At 36.6% G+C, this 18,962-nt stretch overlaps 1 protein-coding gene across 1 annotated transcript in view; it reads right to left on the reverse strand.

Annotated features, from left to right (window-relative positions):
- The window catches only part of ALG13 (ALG13 UDP-N-acetylglucosaminyltransferase subunit), a 64,792-nt gene that overhangs the window by 7,288 nt on the left and 38,542 nt on the right, over positions 1–18,962 (reverse strand). Inside the window, 10 exon segments of the mRNA XM_057717735.1 lie at positions 1,780–1,953; positions 8,735–8,900; positions 10,164–10,235; positions 13,705–13,760; positions 13,857–13,889; positions 16,018–16,138; positions 16,514–16,670; positions 16,863–16,976; positions 17,548–17,794; positions 18,530–18,657. Coding sequence (XP_057573718.1) covers positions 1,780–1,953; positions 8,735–8,900; positions 10,164–10,235; positions 13,705–13,760; positions 13,857–13,889; positions 16,018–16,138; positions 16,514–16,670; positions 16,863–16,976; positions 17,548–17,794; positions 18,530–18,657 — 1,268 coding nt within the window.

The following is an 18,962-nucleotide window of genomic DNA, read 5'->3' on the forward strand; positions in this document are numbered from 1 at the left end:
TCCCTCAACAGGAGAATGGACAAACTGTAGAATACCCATACAATGAAATACTACTCAGCAATAAAAGCAAATAGACTGATAAATGCAGCAACATGGAAGAATCTCAAAAGCATTACATTGAGTTTTAAAAGCCTTCCATAAAGAATACATACTGTATGATTATATTCACATGAAATTCTAAAACAGGTAAAACTAGGGCAGAAAAATACCAGAACAGTGGTTGTCTCTGGTGGGAAGTAGAGATGGAGTGGGGAAAGCCTGGGAAGGGGCACGAGGGAACTTTGCGGGATAATGATAATGTTTTACACCTTGATTGGGATCTGGGTTACATTTGGGTTACACAAATGTACTCATTTGTGAAAACTCAGCAAGTGTACATTTAAGATTTGTTCATTTCATTATATGTAAATTTTACATCAAAAGAAAAAATAAATACCAAACTCTAGTTAATGATATGTATACTGAAGTTTTTATGGGGATGAATGATGTCTACAATCTACTTTGAAATGCACCAAAAAGATGGATTATTTGAAGGACAGAGAGATGGATGGAGGAAAAGATGGAGAAATGCATGGTAATGCAAATATAGTTAAATGGTAACAATAGAATATAGGTGGTGGACATATGACTATTCATTTTAAAATTCAAATTTCATGTATGTTTAAATGTTTTCAAAATAAAATGCTGGAAAATGCAAAATCAGTATTATGTGCTGAGAAGATCTTGGGCAGGGTAGGTAGGTGAGGGGAGAGCAGTAAAGGGATCAGAGTTTAGATCCTGGGTAAATTAGGTGGAAATGATACATTATTAATAAAATAGAAAACCAAGGAGAAAACTCAATGTTTCGCATGGCCTAAAGAGAAGAAAGAAGGGAGATAAAGATGTGGAATTTCATTATAGACAGACTGAATCTGAAATCAAAGTAAGAAAGCCAAGTGAAAATGTCTAGCAAGTAGGTAGAGACCAAGACCAGACAGATTTAGAAATCATCTTCATAAAGTTGATAATCAAGTTTTTTTTTCTTTTGATAAGCAAGCTTTAAGGAAGAGAAAAAGAACAGAATGGAGTTGAAGATCCTGGTGACTACCTTAGGGGCTGAAAAAAAAAAAAAACCAAAATAGAATAGAGAAGCAGATAGAAACATCAAGGCAATGTTACAGCAAAAAAAAAAAAGTATAAATAAGCTGCAAACAACTTTCAACTACAATTCTCTTTTGAGATACACTGACAAACTGAGGGGTAACAAAAAACTTCCAATAGAAAGCCACTCCTTAGTTTAATTAAGGAAACAACACATGGCTGAAATCCAAGGCAGATCAGACACCATCCCCCAATTCCTCCCCCCAAAACCTTTTCCAATTCTTCAAAATTCAGCTGGAATCCTAAATATCAAGAATGCAACAATTTCGTGCACTTGTGGTAGGCATTAAATAAAAGAAATGGAGAAAATTTTGTTATCAACTCCTGCTTTTCAAGAAAAACAGTCGAGAGCAGATATCCAGTTAAGAATCTTCTTCAGGGCAGACATGTAGCTACCTTAGAAAAGCAGCATGAGTCAGCTCAACCATCCACTTCTTGATTACGCAGAAGATAGTCTCAGCTTTTTGTTGCTCCTTTCCTTCCTCATTTACCTAGCATTATGCTCTCAAGTCAATTTGCATTTGGTCCCTGACTCTATCCTCACTGGTCAACCAAAGAGAGATATGCTCTAAAATTAAAAAAAAAAAAACAAAAACTGACCTAAATAACCCTCTGATCCAAGACTCAAAATCTACTTACCTTGAGGCAGATCACTGCCACTTGGATCACAGGAATAAGGTGGAGGTGGTGGTGGTAAGTTTGAAGCCTCTCCCACCTCCAGAGGAGGAGGAGGAGGTGGAGGTGGAGGTGGTAGAGAGGCAGTAGCAGCAGGAGTAGGAGCAGAGAGGTATGGATAGGATGGTGAAACAATCACTAAAAAAGAAACAATGCACAACTGTAACACCTTATAAGCAGTAGCACATCTTCTATTTCTTTTGTGTTCCCAATATGGTCAAACAACTCTAAGTCTTACGGTTTGACTTAAAAACAAAAACTCAGAAGTTAAATTGCCCATATTCTTTTAGACATGCCAGTTGAAAAGCAGGAGTTCATTACAGGTTATTTTGAGTTAAGGAAATTAATTGACATTAAAGGAAAAAAACTGGAAGCTATAGAGGCTTGATTACCAAGATTTTGAACATAAGCTAACAGGTACATAAATAAATACTATTAAAGCAAAATTTTTACTTAGCTTAATACAAAGTTAAGGATGTTTTCAGCCATCTGCCAAATCATAAGATGTAGAAGTTAATAAAAGAGACTAAATTACACAGATTACAGATTTAAGCAATCCTTGAAGATTTCTACTTGGTAGCATCAGAGGAATATAGAGAAGTCTAAATCATAACAGTTCCATTTCTAGGGACCTACAGAATCTAAAACAGACAGGCTAGATGAACTATCTTATCCCTTTAACTTTCTATAATTGTTACTATAGTTTAAAAACAATACTCATTTAGGAGTTTCACAGTTTCTGACATAAGAAATTCAAATACAGTTATGTTTAAATATCAATACATTCCTCTATGATGATAAAGGAAACAATGCGGTTCCAATCTAGTGAAAATAAATATCTCCATATATACACACTGTGTTAGATAAATTTGTTAAATTTTTGAAAGGTTAATGACACAACCCTTCAAGTTTAATTGAACATTTTAGCTGACTTAGAAATTCAAGTACTAAATTTTATCACTGTGTTACCTGCATTATAATTTTAACCCTGAGAAGCATAGAAAGTTTACGCTCACTGTTCAATAAAGGTTTATATTCAGAGTTTTAGAACACTTAGTTTAGTATAAGAACAGTCCACACAAGCTGAATTTGTTATCCTGGTAAATTAGCAAGAGGAATTTAAGGCCAAGTAATAAAAGTAATCCACATTGCTTTCACTCACCAACATAAATGCTAACAATACACTTACCTATACCCTTTATATAACTACAGGCTAATAGTAATATGAAATCTAAGTCTTAGGGTGATTGAAAACTTGATAACCAACTCTTCTGGGGTGATGAAACTGTTCCCTCTGGACTGTGGTGGTGGTTATACAATGCTATGCACTGTTAAAACTCATATAATAGGGCACCAAAAAATGAATTTTACTGTATCTAAGTTAAACAGTAAATTTAAAAAATTTGCTCAAATAACTTGCAAGTTCTGGAGTTTTGTCATGCATGTAGAAATCTCCACGTCTACATTTTTAGAAGAGGAATTTAATTTTTAGAACATCTCCAAATGCTCTAAAGACTTTATGGATTTGTTTTCTATAAAATAATGACTTCAACAAAGCCCCACTCTTATTCCTTTTAAACTAGCACTCAAATCACACCATTTTTTAAAAAAAAGCAACTTAAGTTCAATTAGCTAAAAATAGTAGAATGTGATTATGATTACAAGTTAAAAACCAACTACTAGACATAGAGGTAGCTAAATAAGTTCTCATGGGCCTGAGAGAATCAAGGACAGAAGAAATTTGGAGGTTACCTTGTCTGAACTCACCTTTCTTTTTAAATGCATATTATAATATGGTCCATAAGAAAAAGTTTTTAAAACTTCCAGTTGCTCTAGAGATGCATGAGCATCTAATCTGCAGATTTAACAGGGCTCTATAGGCTTACCAGGTATAGTTTAAGGGATGGACCCTGAACAATGGAAGCAAACTTTTCTAAAATGTGAATGGAAACCAATGAAATGCATTCAAAAAGCTTATTTCCTTGTCCACGCAGCTGCGGTTTGCTTCAGGACATTTCAGAAGAGAACATAAATATACATAGTAAGACTGCACTTCTCTAGAGACCAAAGGGCAGGGCCAGGACTAAAGTGCAGTGAGGTGCAAAATTTAAAGCGCCACCAAATTAAAGCAAAAAAAAAAATTCTATGATGAATAAAATATCAAAATTCTAAAATACAGGATCTAAGCTTGTAGTGAGTGCCTCACTCACCTCACCCTAAGCCTGGCCCACAGTTGCTGTCTTTTTTGATACTTTGTTTATCATGGATTCTTGTTTCGCATTAATCTTTTTTTTTTAATAGCGCATTAAAGTACTATTTATCTTGATCACTGTGGGTTTTTTTTTTTTTTGACACTCCCTTAAATTTTGCACCCAGAACAAGTGAGTCACTAGTTCTGGCCCTGGCGAAAGTCTTGGAAACAGTTACCAAAAAACTCAGTTAACATGCCATGCCTATCACGACATCTCGTTACCTGGCCGATAGGAAGTGACTTACAGGAGGATGGAATGGGGCTGCCAGACAGACATATGAATAACAATAGGAAAGATGAGTTTTACCTACAGGGCTGACAGGAATGATAAAGGGCAACTAAAAAGCAGCCATTACCTATTAGAGTTACAGTTGAGGTTCACAAGTGACTCAACAAAAAGTAAAATGAAGGCAGTATACACTTTTAGAAATATCTACAAAAACCCCACAAATATGGCATTTAAAGGGTAAGCTTTCAATGATTCTACATAAATGGGGTATTACAATGCTTGATTTTACCTGTCACTTGTTTTTTAAGCTCAGACATCTGCTGGAAGCAGATAGCCAACACTTTTCTTTGCAATTAGCACAAAGTAGTAAAACCAGTGTCTACATTAACATTTCCAATGAAAAATTTCTGTGGTCCTTAATGAACATATATTGCATGTTTTGTTCCAGGCACAGTGGCTAAGCACTTAATTTTTACATTATAAATAAAACAGACAAAACAAGTCAAACAAATTATTTTCATGTGGACACACACTATCCAGGTTAAGATAACTTTGCCAGCCATTTCAGAAAGCTTCCATGCGCCCCATCACAATCACCACCCTCTTACCCCCACCATAATCAACCATTATGCTAACTTTCATAGTAATCACTTCTTTGTAGTTTTAAGCGTTTTGTCACCCAAATGCGCATTCCTAGACAGTTTTTAAAAACTGATATCTTGAATCTCTTGTAATCTATTGGTCGTTTCTCCATTTTTGTCATTTGCTTTCAATTTTTCTGTTGAAGACCCCTTGACATGTTGAGTTTCCCAGTCTGCATTTTGCTGATTACATATTCATGGTGCATTTCAACATGTTCTTGTATTTCCTGTAAATAAGCAGCTAGACCCAGAAGACTAGATCAGGCTCAGGATTGATTCCTTTGGTAGTCTATAGGTAATGTCTCACTATCTTGGCAATCTTAGCAGCTATTGCTGTTTAATATGCACACATTTGGTAAGGACTGCAAGATGATTACATTCTGCCACTTCTTTTTCACTGATTAGAATACTAATATATAGAAATATTTCCCCTCATCTACTATTTGGTTACCCAGTACAACAGTTCATATAAGAAAGGCAGGATAAATACTTCATTCTTTCACTTTATTGTCCAGTTTTCAAGAAAGTAAACTGGTTTCCTATTATCCTCTTAAGAGAACCAATTTTTTTCAGTTATGCATTTTTTTCAGATTATTTTCCATTTTATGTCATTACAAGATACTGAATCCAGTTCCCTGTGCTATACAGTAAATCCTTTTTATCTATCTTATGTATAGTTGTTTCTATCTGTTAATCCCAAGGGAACCAATTTTTAAAATATCATCAGGAACTTTTAAATATATTTGATACGTCCCACATTATTGCAATTATCATTGTTGAAGCTCAAAGTGTTCCATCTTTGGCCAGTGGGAACCTCTTCAAGATGGCTCCTCAGTCCTTCTGACATGACCCTCAGTACTCTTTGATAGCTTCCTTGCTATCTAACATGACAAGATGATCAGGCTCATATTGAACATTTCCTGCCCAGACCAGGAACCAGAAATTTCTCCACAAAGCTGTCTGGTTCTGTTTCAGTGAGAATTGATATTTCAGTGTCACAAACTGAGTGCTGAAGATATGCATTGCTTCTAGGCCTTTTCAGTGAACAGAGCTAGGAAATACTCAAATTTAAAGATAAAATACCTCAAGTTCATATTGATACTTCCAATTCAAATGTGATACCACAAAAGTTTTTCCTTAGCCTCTTTAGTATATCTGTATTACCTTTCTTCCATATTGAGATCCTGGCTTGCAAGGACACAGGGGATAAAATTGGAATATCCCATACTCATTTGTTTTAGTCGACATTATAGTCTCTGAATAACAATCTAAATATCTAGATAAAAGAATCTGATGTGTTTATTGAAAGCATTAAAAAAATGCTTGGCATATGGTCTCTCAATTCTCCCATTTTTAAAAATAGCTATACTATATCTACATTGTTCAAACGTAAGGCTTTTACATAGTATATTATCAACCTCTCAGCCCTCCTTTTGTGTAAGTATATATTTAATACTTACAGTCAGGTCTTAAGTTGATGTCTCTTATTGTTTTGGTGGTCTAAAAGTCAAAATTCATTCTCCAATACATGTTGTCCATCCAACAGAACTTTCTGTGATGGCAGAAATATTCTGTACCTCTGCTGTCCAATACAGTAGCCACTAGCCACATGTGGCTTTGAGCACTTGGCATGTGGTTAGTGTGACTGAGCAACTGAAGATTCATTCTACTTAACTATAATTAATTAAAACTTGAAGTGTCATACATGGCTAGTGATTACCTTGCTTGACAGCATATCTTTAGTAGATTCTTCAAGAAGGGCTCACGCAAATAATATTCCCTGAACTCTTCTACATTACCCTTTAAGCTTGAAAATGTTTGGTTGGATATACAATCTTTGGTTCACATATCCTTTCATTACCTTAAATGTTACTCCATTTTCTTGTAGCATGAAGCACTGCTGTCAAAGTTTGATGATTATCCTTTTATTTCCTTTATACTCCACAGGCTCTTTTATCTAGATAATCAAAGGACTTACTTTTTCTTTAAAGTCCAGTTGTTTTACTAGAATATCCTGGTGTTGGTTGCTCTGGCTCAATATTCTCAGTTATGCAGAGTGCTGTTTCAGTGCGTCGTTTTAAAGTTTTTTTTTAATTTCAGGAAAATTTTCTTAATTATAGTTTTTAGTATTTCTTCTTTTCCCTTACTTTGGTTTGCTTCTTCAGGAACTTCTCTCAGTGTTGGATATCTTTTGCCTAACTTCAATATGTCACTTTTGAATTTTCTGTCTTTTTTCATTTTAGATTTCCCCTCTTTCTTACATATTTCTCTTAAAGCATTACCTGTCGTATATACTTGGTCATGTTCTTTATAGTTTAGTCTTCATTACCGAAATGACTTTCTTCCATTTCTAATTCTTTCCTGACTTCTGTCATCTCATCTGAGTTTTTCTAATCCTGATTTATTTTTTAATAGTTCGTATTATTTTACTAATGTCTTTGCCTCATTTTGAAATAGTTGTTGGTTGAGTTTCAGTTCTGTTTAGTATGCATCTTCTGACATGCTTTTACTGTCTACAGGGATATTACTCTGTTTTCCTCTTAAAACACCTTTGTACATGAGCTTAGTGCTTTTCTTTCATTCATTTTTACATGAAATTATTTTTCATGAACTCTAGAATGAGATGGAATACAAGAAAGCTTCCCTAATTTCATAGGGATCTCTACTGTTTTTGTATACTGTTTAAAAACATGACTGCTTTCTAGGATTCCTTGGCTCTGTTCTCCTCAACTTTAGTCTGGACCTGCTATTTTCCCTATCCTCATCAATTTTGATTCCATTCCCAGCAGTTTCTTCCCAGTGAGGCATACTGTCCTAAAAGGTAGCCCTGCTAGGTCAGTTTTGAGAGTTCTTAGGGGCCAAACTGTTCCAAGCCCTTCAGTCCCTTTACCATGTATCCTAAGCACTCACCTAGTACTGGAGAGGTCAAATCCCTTCCCAGTCTTAGCTGCTCCTTCCAAATTGGCTGCCCCACTTTCCAGTGAATTCTTATTAAGCTCTTTTGGGGTTCTTCTGTTCTCAGGTCCATCAGACAACATCCCCGATGTTTCCGTCTTCTTGCTCCCACATAGACCCTGACAGCATGCAGGTCTTGTGACCGGTGGTTTGTCCCTGCCTGCTTCAATTTTGGGGTTCATGGGGAGACCTTGTCACCTAGTTTTGTTGTTAAGCACTGTCCCATGAGTTTTGGTTTTGCTATTTCCATTTTTATTTGGGGATGCAGACTGAAAAGCTATGCAGTTGTTGCCACCACTTCCCCAGCATTCTGCTGAGAATCTTAAATTATATTATCTCAATGGAATTTCACAACCACTTCATAAATTGGTACTATCAGTACCTCCAAGCTCACAGATGAGAAAGGTTCAATAATTTGTCCAAAATTACATAGCTAGTAAGTTGTAAAACCAAGATTCTAACCTAGATCTTTTAAATTCTAGAGCCAAATTTTTCAGGAATTAATTCTGTGAAGTGTGAAACGCCTCTACCTTGATTTCTGTATAATAAAACTTAACTCAAATTTTGAGAAACTAGTACAAGTCCTCTAAATTTTCAACGCGGTTATGAGCAAAATGATAGCTATGAAATCATATCAAAGCCAAATTTGCAAGAAAAAAAACTGAAACCCTGGCTCTCATATCTCATGGATTCCTCAACTATAGAACAACACATTATTAAGCAAGTTAAACAAATTTAATACTGGAGATTAAAGTAATCTTATCTAATCACTAGAACTGTTGTATGTGCATGTTCATGAATAGAAAAAGAGGCTTCCAAAGTAAGGAACCACTAATAACCTACCTGGCCTGCCTTGTGTAGGTGGAGATACAAATAGAGGCTGTACAGCATTCTGTGAGGAAACTGAAGTGGTACTACTAGCTTGATCAGCTGCTGCACAGATAGGTAAGACTGGAGCTGGAACATTATTGGCACAGGAAGCTGAAACTGCTGCAGAATTTACCATCACCTGTAAGTGTGGAAGAAAAGTTAGAACTCTAAGTTTGATTTCTCAAACAATATTAGTCTCTTATCTGATCCTAAATTTCAGGAAATAATTTTCTGATAACTAAAACACGGAAAAGTCAATATTTATATAAACCTAATATAGGAAGGTTATTTCTTTTAGAAGACCCCAGATGACTTTGAAAGATCTATTTTTTAAATATTTTTCTGGAAAGGTAACACATTGATATGATGCAAAAACCAAGTTTAAAATTGTATATAATGAAAAGTTTCCCTCCAACCCCTGTCCTCCATCTGCCTAGCTCCTGTCTCCACAAACAAGCAACCTCAATTCCTGCATATTATCTAGAAATTTATATATTTATTTTTACATGCATATATATTTCCCCACACAAACACACTTTTAAAAAAAGTGTTCTTTGCTTTTTGTTTTTTTAACTTTCTGAGACTGAAATTTGTTTTTCTGATTAGGCCACAGCACCCAATAGAGGGCTGTGCAGAGAGAGATGCTCAACAGATGCTAACAGATTCTTCTTCATGAACACCCTGTCCTCACTGCAGTCTCCATTTTCTTATTACCTACTGCAATGTGGCTGCTACCCTCTCTGGTTCTCAGAAACTGTATTCAAAGTCACAGTGGTCTCCATGGCAACAAATCATCGTAGACTCTCGTTAGTCCTTATGCTGCTTGACCGCTTGGCAGCAACTGACACTTGACTATTCCTTGAAACATTTTCTTCTTGGGGCTTCCATAATAATACACTTTCTTGCTTTTCCTCCCTCCTTGGCTATTCCTTCTCTACCCATTTTCTAAATGGTGATGCACAGGCTCTGTTCTACATGCTCTTCTCAATCTTTTCCTTTTCCGGTTGATTTTATTCACTCCTATGGTTTCAGCTACATTTTTGATGCCAGCTCCCCATTCTATAAGAAAGCTTTACCATTTAAGTTTCAGGAACATGGCACAGACTTGACAGGTAATTTATATTAACTCACTCATTATATAAGAGGTTCAGAGTAGACTGACTATGAGTAGTCTAACGCCAGCACATAGAACAGTGTCTGGAACACAACAGATGCTCAATTAATTTGTTAATAAATTTACTAATTACTGGGCCAGGCACCTGGAATTACAATAATACTTAACATAAGAATACAAGCAGCTTCTTTGAAGTATGATGAAGGGTAAAGAGAACGAAAAGAAGAAACTAATTTTCCTCTATTTAGGCCACTGCAACTGACTGCAAAATAAAAGCATAAAGATTACCTTCTGGGGGTAGTTATATGAGGTAACTGTGTTCTGAGGAGACACAGAACATGGTCTTCTATCCTGAAGAGACTTCAATGAGTACAGAAATACAAATAAGGGGAAATCAAGAAATTAAACAACACATCAATAAAAGATCTGTTTTGTTTTAACATCTCCTAAAGTTAAGTGAAAGTGATCTGTCCTAAAAGTATTCAAATTTGGAGGTGACTACTATGATAATGCTCCAGAAGGTATCACTCTAGTGCCTGACTTAGGTGACTGTTCTATTTCCTATCTACAGAAATCCAGATCATATCTAACTCTTGTTCCAATGCAGCTACTAAAATGTAATAGAGAATTGTAATTTAAACACTTTCTCAGCATCCCTTCTTGCCTTAAAAACCTCAAAATCAGTAGGACCAGCAACAGTGTGGCTAAAAGAAAGCATTCCATCTAAAGGAACAGTTTGGGACAAGGGTGGATAACTGGCTGGTCAGCTGCATGCTACCTAAGCAGGGTGTAGTATAACCCAAACACTATTTCCCTTTGGCTCAAGACCTTGTCTTTGTGAAAGTAAAAATGATTTTAAAAGGCTCAGAATTATGCATGACAGATTGTCATGAAAGAAAAATAAACCAGCAGCAGAAATTGGTAATACCAGTAAGAACACAGAGGAGATCAGGGGAAGTAATCACAGGAAACAAAAGGAACCGCAATGTGACAAAGACAAGGCCAACTTAACACGGACCTAAGAGTGCATGTTTTGAAAGTCTGCGTTCAAGTACAGACCAAGTACCTGCCAAAAAGCAAACTTCAGCCCTGGCTCAGAAGGCCCAGTGTGAATGCTAAACAATTCTAGAGAAGGATTCAGGTGAGAGCTGAGCATAGAAGTAAGAAGAATAAAAGTTCATGGTTTCTTAGAAGGTTCTGTGCTGAGAAATCTTTAAGTCTTGCATTGGTCCTCTCCCCTCAGGATGCTGTGAAGAAATTACTTAGAAAAATTACTTAGAAACTTGATGAGTGGGAAGTGGGAGTGGAGCAGATCATGGGGAGATTGAAACCTACCCAGGATGTGTGATAAAGTTCAGAACAAAAAAGGAACATGTGACAAGTGAAATTAAAGGGACAGAAAAAAGGGTCTACTCTCGTCATCCCTGAAGGTGAGATTTCTACTTGCTTTTTCAACTTGGGTGGCTATTTCAAGAGATGGTGTAAAGAGCATGTGATATGAGAATAGTAATGACAGAGTGAGGGGAAAAACTATTTCTCTAGCAGGGGCAAAGGAAGGGAAGAAGAAATAACGGGAAGAGAATTATATATCACAGTCTTCTTCACCTTCTTAAGATGTATTGCCTAAACAGTAAAAACAAACATTTAGTACACGAAGCGATCGAAGTTAAGATTAATCACAGAGAATAGAGGGTAGTCATTCAACTTCTTTACAAATATTCCAGCTCTCCTCCTAAGTACATGGGTAGGTTGCTCTTCCTGGCCTCATCTAATTAGGTACGGCCATGTGACTTGTTTGGACAATGAAATATCAGCAGAAATATTGAGAGTCAGTGTTTAATTTTCCTATCTTCAGCTCTACCAAGATGACTGTGAAAGTACATGTCCATCAGAAAGTACATGTCCAACAAGATTCTGATGAACAAAGGCCTGCTACCAACCTGCACTGGACCTACAACATTAGCAAGAACAACTGTGTTAAGCCGCTGAGATTTTGCGGGATTGTTGCTGCGACATAACCTAGCTTGACCAAAACAGCAACTGGTAACTAAAATTAGTGTGCTGCTGCAACAAAAACCTAACTTGAGAAGAAGATTATGAACTTGTAGCTCTTAAGGGAAGGAGGTTTCAAAAACAGAATGTTAGTTTTGTGTTTTGATTACTGATGGCAGAGTTTAGCAAGGTATTTTAAGACAGATGTATATAGAAAAGTAGTTAAGGAATGAAAGGGAATAGAGTCCCTGAATACTAGGACTTGTAGGGTTTGGAGAGGCAACTGCTTCAACTAGGAACTGTAAAAGATAAAATTGATAAATGCTTTGAACAAAGAGAAGTTAAAACTCAGTCTCGAAGGAAGACTCAAATCATTGTTAAAATATGATTGCACTAAGGTACCTCAAAGCAAGAGTACAATTAAGCATATAACACTTGCACAAAATGGCTCATGGAAAAGTATTCAAATGTATGGCTCTTCCATCAATGCCTGATAAGCTCAAGGTAGCAATCAAGTAGAGAGACAGGGATAAGAATGCAAAGAATTACAGCAAATCTAAGTAGTATATTTATAAAAAAGAATTGTCAGTGTGGCTACTGGCACATGAAACTAACAGGAATCAGAGAAGCTGTACAATAAATTAATCGCATAGCCAAAGAAACCATGAACAGAACTAAAACTATCCAACTGAGATAAAACCACCTTTGGGCCCGCAATTTTCTATGAGTAAGAAGCAGGCTGAGAAAGCTGCTCAGCTGCCAAGACGGATTATTTTCCAATGCCTACTTCAAATATGGCCAAGGAAGGAAGGGCCTTGGAGTAATCAAGAGCCCCAGAAAACAATGAACTAGGAGCTTCTCCAGAGAACAGTCCCCATGTCTAGGTTGGGGGCCCTCTAAATGTCTGTCCAGCATGATGTTAGAATTGCTACGGGCCAGTAACTTTCTGCCACTTTCCCTGGATCTGAATAGGAAGTTCTACTGCAATTTTTCAGTCCCTGCTCTACCACTATAAATTGGGTATGTAGGGGGTAAGTAACTTTGCATCTTTGGTTGTAGGCCTCCAGATCAAGAGGAACCCTGTCTGGACCCAATACAAAGAGTACTACACATTTCCCAGAAACCTTGGGCTGAGTTTAATCACAATGAAGAGGATTTTGGGGTTGCCTCTCTTGAGGTGGAAGGAAGTATTTTGCCTATGGGAGGGAGTTTCTGTTCAATGCTGTAATCTTTAGTGCTGTTATAATATTTCCAACTTTTTGACTTCCAGGCACAGAGAGGTTACAGTATTCAAGTGAAACATGCTTTGGCTGATGAAAAAGAAATGGAAAAGAAAGTGATATGCGTCATCTCCAGGTAGAAGCTGTAAGCGCCAGTGCACCATTCACTACCTTTTGTTTCCTGCCTTAGCAATCATGGATGGAGCTTCCATCAGCCTAAGTCCCTAAGCAGAGCCCTCCTGTAGACCTCCACTACACATGTAGCGTAACTAAGAAGTAAACCTTTGTTATATTAAGTACCTGAGATTTATGGTCCATTCTTACTGTTAGAAAGATCATGGTAAAGTCCTCTGAAAAAATCATTATTGCCAGTGTTCAAATTTGCTCTTCTATGAACACATATTAGGAACATCTCTAGGATAATTTCCAGAAAGGGGTGTGATCTTAGATGAGTTACTTAATTTCTGGGTCTCAATTTCTTCATCTACAAAATGGGAATGATACCCTAATACCTCAGAGGATTGTTCTGATTTAAATACATTTATATGTATAGCACCTAGAACAGTGCTCTAGTACATGGGAGCTATATGTGTTTGTTATTATTATTAAATACCTACCAAGTTTGCTGTAGATTCAGTTGTGCTATGAATATCTGAAGTTTCACAGTCTGGTTCTAGAGGATATAGCCAAAGTAAAAATAATGAGCATTATTTTACAGTTTGAAATTTTATAAATAATGAATATCAGATTTTATCTAGATCTCACTGACCTGAAGGATAAATATATTCTTCATGATATTCCCCTAGAAAAAAAGACAGAAAAAGTGTGTTTACAGAGGGCTTTTTGCTCAGCAGAGCCAGATGGCCAGTACTTGCTTTTTCTCAAGTTTCATGGATATATGTTCAAAACTAAAATGTATACATCCTTGAAACAAGTGATTTGAGCTTTCACACTAGTCAACAGATATTAAAGCCAGAGACTGGCTGTGAACAGTACAAATTTCTCCTTTGAAAATTCCTTTAGTTCTTAGAGTTCAGGCAGATGTGAAAAACCCAGGTGTGTCCAATTCTGGCAGTAGAGTATGGTGATTAACTTCACTGGCTCTGGAGTTTTTAGGACTGTCTAGATTTGAATCTTGATTAACTATATCACTTTAGGCAGGTTATTTAATCTTCGTGTATTAATTTCTTCACTGTAAAACAGGGATAACAGTACCTAGCTCACAGTGGGGTGAAAAGAACATAGCATGATGCTTGACATATAGTAAATGGTGATTATAAAGTAATCTGAGTATAATAACCAATAGTTTGCTTAGGGGAATGTTAAAAGAATATGTCATGCCTCATCTGTTTTTCAGCCTGATTCAGGTAAATAATACATTTAAGATCACTTTGTTCTCAGAAGATGGCTTAGAGAACTGAAGTACTGAAGTACTGCCACACCATTAAAATTCAGAGAAAGTCAATCTTTAATTGGACAGTTTTCCAGCAAATAAAACCCCAAAGATCAAAACTGGATTTGATGTCACTGGATTAAACATGTCACTTGCCAAACACACATGCAGGTAACCCCTCCAAACAACAGGATTTAAGGTGAGAACAAATATTTGGTTACTCTATGCCACTATAGGTGAACAGTACATCTGAAGGTACCCACGGTGCTAAAAGGAAAAGACAAAAGGGTCATCCTGAGTAAAAGGGCAGAGAGTATGCATACTTAAGCACATGCATACACATGCATGTACAAATTCTTCAAAGATCACTCTCGGGCTAGATATTTTGTCCTCATTAAATTCATAGAAATATCTATTTTCTTCAAGTAGCAGAAAGAGGAATAAATCATTTAGACTGCCTCACACTTCCTTAACCCACCCAATTCCTCCAAAACTGTTTCAGTAGACATATACCATTTTTTACAGAAAAATGGTAAAAAAAAAATAAGCACACTCCATGATGAGAGGCACTGTAACAACTCTTAAGGGCATGTATATATGCCTTAGAGTCAGATAAACCCAAATTCAAAACTGATCTCTGCCAGTCACAAAGGACCACATATTGCATGATTCCTTTTATATGAAACGTCCAGAATAGGCAAATCCATTAAGACAGAAAGCAGGTTGATGGTTGGCTATGATTGGTGGCAGGGGAGGGGATGCTGAGGGGATAATGGGTCCAGGGTTTCTTTTTCCAAAATTGACTGTGGTGATGTATCTGACTTTGTGACTATACTAAAAACCACTGAATTGCACTTTAAACATTGAATTGTACATGTTAGGTGAATTGTACGGTATGTAAATTATATCTAAATAAAGCTGTTATAAAAAAAATTAAATCTCTGCCACTTACCAAGGGTATGACTTTGGCCATGTCATTTACCCTCTGAACCTCAATTTCCTCATACATAAAATAAAGATACCACATTCCTCAGAGGGATAAAGTATTATATTAAATTATAAATATAGTTGCTTAGTACAGTATATGGCCATTAGAACTCAATGAACAGTACTGTTTATAAATCAAGTAGATTTCTTCGGGCAAAGAAATTATTTCATAGCAGTCTTGTAAAATAAAAGTCCCATGAAAAGCCTAAAGTAGTTACACAAATGGTGAGGACAACATGAATAGTTCCTTACTAATAAGAAATAGATATTATTTTCCATACTGAAATCTCACCAAATCAAAACTCACTGAACACCTATGCAGAGCTGAAATTTTTAACACTGTAATGGCCTACAGAAATAGAAGTCTGTCCTTCTGAAAAATAATGATACATCTTCAAAAACCTAGCATGCTCTGAAACAAAAACTGATAACTCTTTCAAAATGAGCTGCCAGAACAGAGACCCGCCCCCTAAAACCAAAACTTTAACCCTGTTGTGCTAATACCACAAGAATCATCTTTTTAAAAAATATTTAACTGTAACTAACTCACCATTGTCACTTTGGCCATCACCCTCCTCTGAATTCAAAGTATGTTTGCCTGAGCTATGTCCTTGCCTTGCAACACAGTATCTTGAAGTAGCAGGAACCATTGTAGAGGGCCCTCTGGGATTCTGTACCAAAGAGATACACACATACACATGTAGTTCTCCCTATATGGTCAGAGAAAAAGCCATAAATATTTTAAATGTACTTTAGAACCAAAAATATGTGAGGAAATAATGATCAAGAAAACAGAAAATTTTGGCCCATACTTACATAGGCAAGATTATTTGTCTACCTCTACTCCTCTTTTATAAGAACAGCTTTAAAAAAAATTCTCCTCTCCAATTTTTAAAAGCTCTAAGATGAAAACTCATGCTTTCCAGGAAGGGCTTTATTTGGTCATTTGTAAAATAGCTAAAATTTGTCCACATTACCTTCACTTAAACAAATTAAATAAAAGAGAAAAGTAAATAGCTTTTTGAGTAAGACTTTGACCTACTTACAGGTAGAGTTGGATAAGCAGTCTCATTCCCTTCTTCAACTTCATAAAAAGTAATGGTTTCTTCCAAGCCCCTAGGCATCTGTCCATTCTCTGGAGCAAAGCTAAACTGGCACTCCTTATTCATACAATGCATCTGGCGGTGACTGCGTCTAAAGGAACTTAAGTAGTTTGCAGAATTAGAAGGGGAAAAAAAGATAAAATATGGTAGTAACTTGTTTTTAATTTCTAAACAACAGTTCAAACATCTCAATGTTGACACCTGAAAAAAATTTAGTCCATGTATTTATTGCACAGCAATAAAGTCAGACTCAATCATTTTCTCTAACTTTCAACACTTAAAATTCACTTACCGAGATCTATAGGAGAAGTTATCATAGCTCTGGCAGCACCTTTTACCCGGGCCAGGGTAAAAACCAATTTTAGGGCCTGCCATGTTATGTCTGTTTATAAAGCGAGATGAATCTCTAAGAATAAAGGGGGAAAAAACCAGAACTCTTTACTAGTGTTTGAGTAGTCAGGGTTTGTAGTTAAATAGAATTAACATATCTTCCTAAAAATGACCAAATAGAAAGAGCTTTGCTTTCCTCACTACTGACATTAGGCCTATTCATTTTTTTTAAATTGAAGCATAGTTGATTTACAATGTTGTGCTAATTTCTCCTGTACAGCAAAGTGATTCAGTTATACATACACATACATCCTGTTTTTAAATATTCTTTTCCATTATGCTTTGGCCTATTCATTATTGATAGATACAGTGCCATATACATGGCACTCAGCTTGATGGCATTCTATCTTCTAGCATTTCTTCAACTGCTCCATATTTTCCTAGACTGTGAGAATACAAATCTTCAATAAATCTGACAAGAACTTAAGTATACATCAGTTTCATCCTCCATGCTCCCTTCAGGCAGAGATTATGAAAGAAATCTAAACTATTAACATACGTCTAAATTCTACTGTAATTTTGCCCAGGAATTATTTCCAATGTCTAAACAAAGATGTACATTATCTTCAAAGTCAGCTAAGACCTACCTGGGCATCCCATACCCCTGACCTTGTCTCTGAGATGCATGCTGAGGATGAAAATGTTCATTAGACACAACATTGCCAGCTGTCTGTGAGTAGTGCATTGGAGAGTCATGCCCATAATGCATGCTGTGCTGAAGCCTGGGTGGGAGGAGGGGGTCTCCCCTGCTGTAAGCCACAGTCATATAAACCTCTTTTCCTCTAACTTTCTTGAACAGCTTCTTCCGTTGCTTCATGTCCATCTCTGACATAGCTTTCAAGCAAACAAAGAAGTAAGCAATAAGCTTCATAACCAAAGCAAAAGGTCCAGTGTCTCCCACAAATGTCTAAAACTCTCAGATGTTTTTCTTAGGAAAACCATATGAATACAGGGAAGGAATTTCTGTATTTTCAAAGGATGTATTAGGTCTTCCATTTGGAAGGGTAAAATCAGCAAGTTCTGTATCAATGGACATCTCAGCACTACCTTTAGTATAGACAACTTTGGTCATCAAAACATAGTCAGTCATCCAGTCACCTATGTTACTATTATCCAAGAAATTATGCCTATTAATATCTCTGGCTGCTTCCATGAGGTATTTTCCTAGTTTTTTGAGAAATCTTTTCCCTTCAAGTTTAGAGCTTAAAATCCACACCAGCTTAAGCTTAAACAAAGTCACCTAAACAGTAGTTCCCAGCCAGGGACAATTTTGCCCCTCCCCTTCTTGTGGCACATTTGGCAATGTCTGGAGACATTTTCGGCTGTCATAACTTGGAGGAGGATGCTGCTGGCATCTAGTAGACAGAGCCCAGGGATGCTGCTAAGCATCCTACAACGCACAGAAGAGCTCCCTACAACGAAGTATTATCCATCCCCAAAAGTCAGTTGTGCCAAAGTTAAGCTCTAACCCAGAATAAGACTTACGTTACAGCATTTATTAAAAAAAAAAAAAAAGCAATGTAGGTAAGTACAAGAAGAGGAAAATAATAAAACCTTCAGCATACAAACCCATTTCTGGGACATAGCCCCCGGAAATTTTCTGGTAACCTCTTCCTTTCCCACTGGGAAGAGCATTCCAGGCAGGAACAGGTGTCACTTGGGTAACTGGTTTTAAGTTAGCCAGTGGAACAACATGCCTTAAAGGTAAAGATACCGCCATGAAGCCATTGCAACACAGACTTAATTCTCATTTGATACATATACCAGATCCCTCCTGCTTCATTTTCAAGTGTTTTCTACTTAAACTCGTTAACACTAGCTTCCTCATTGAGGTTTTCTTTTTATGTTAGAAAACCTAAGAGTAGTTTGTACAATTTCACAGCTGTTTGTAGCACATACCATGTTCAGGAGGAATGACTGTGGTAGACTAGTTTACAAATATTTGTTGCCTTTCCTTGAAGAAGGATTATATTTTCTCACCCCACTGACTTTAGGCTTAGTT

Source organism: Hippopotamus amphibius, chromosome X (genome assembly GCF_030028045.1).
Source record: "Hippopotamus amphibius kiboko isolate mHipAmp2 chromosome X, mHipAmp2.hap2, whole genome shotgun sequence".
NCBI classification, from domain to species: Eukaryota; Metazoa; Chordata; class Mammalia; order Artiodactyla; family Hippopotamidae; genus Hippopotamus; species Hippopotamus amphibius.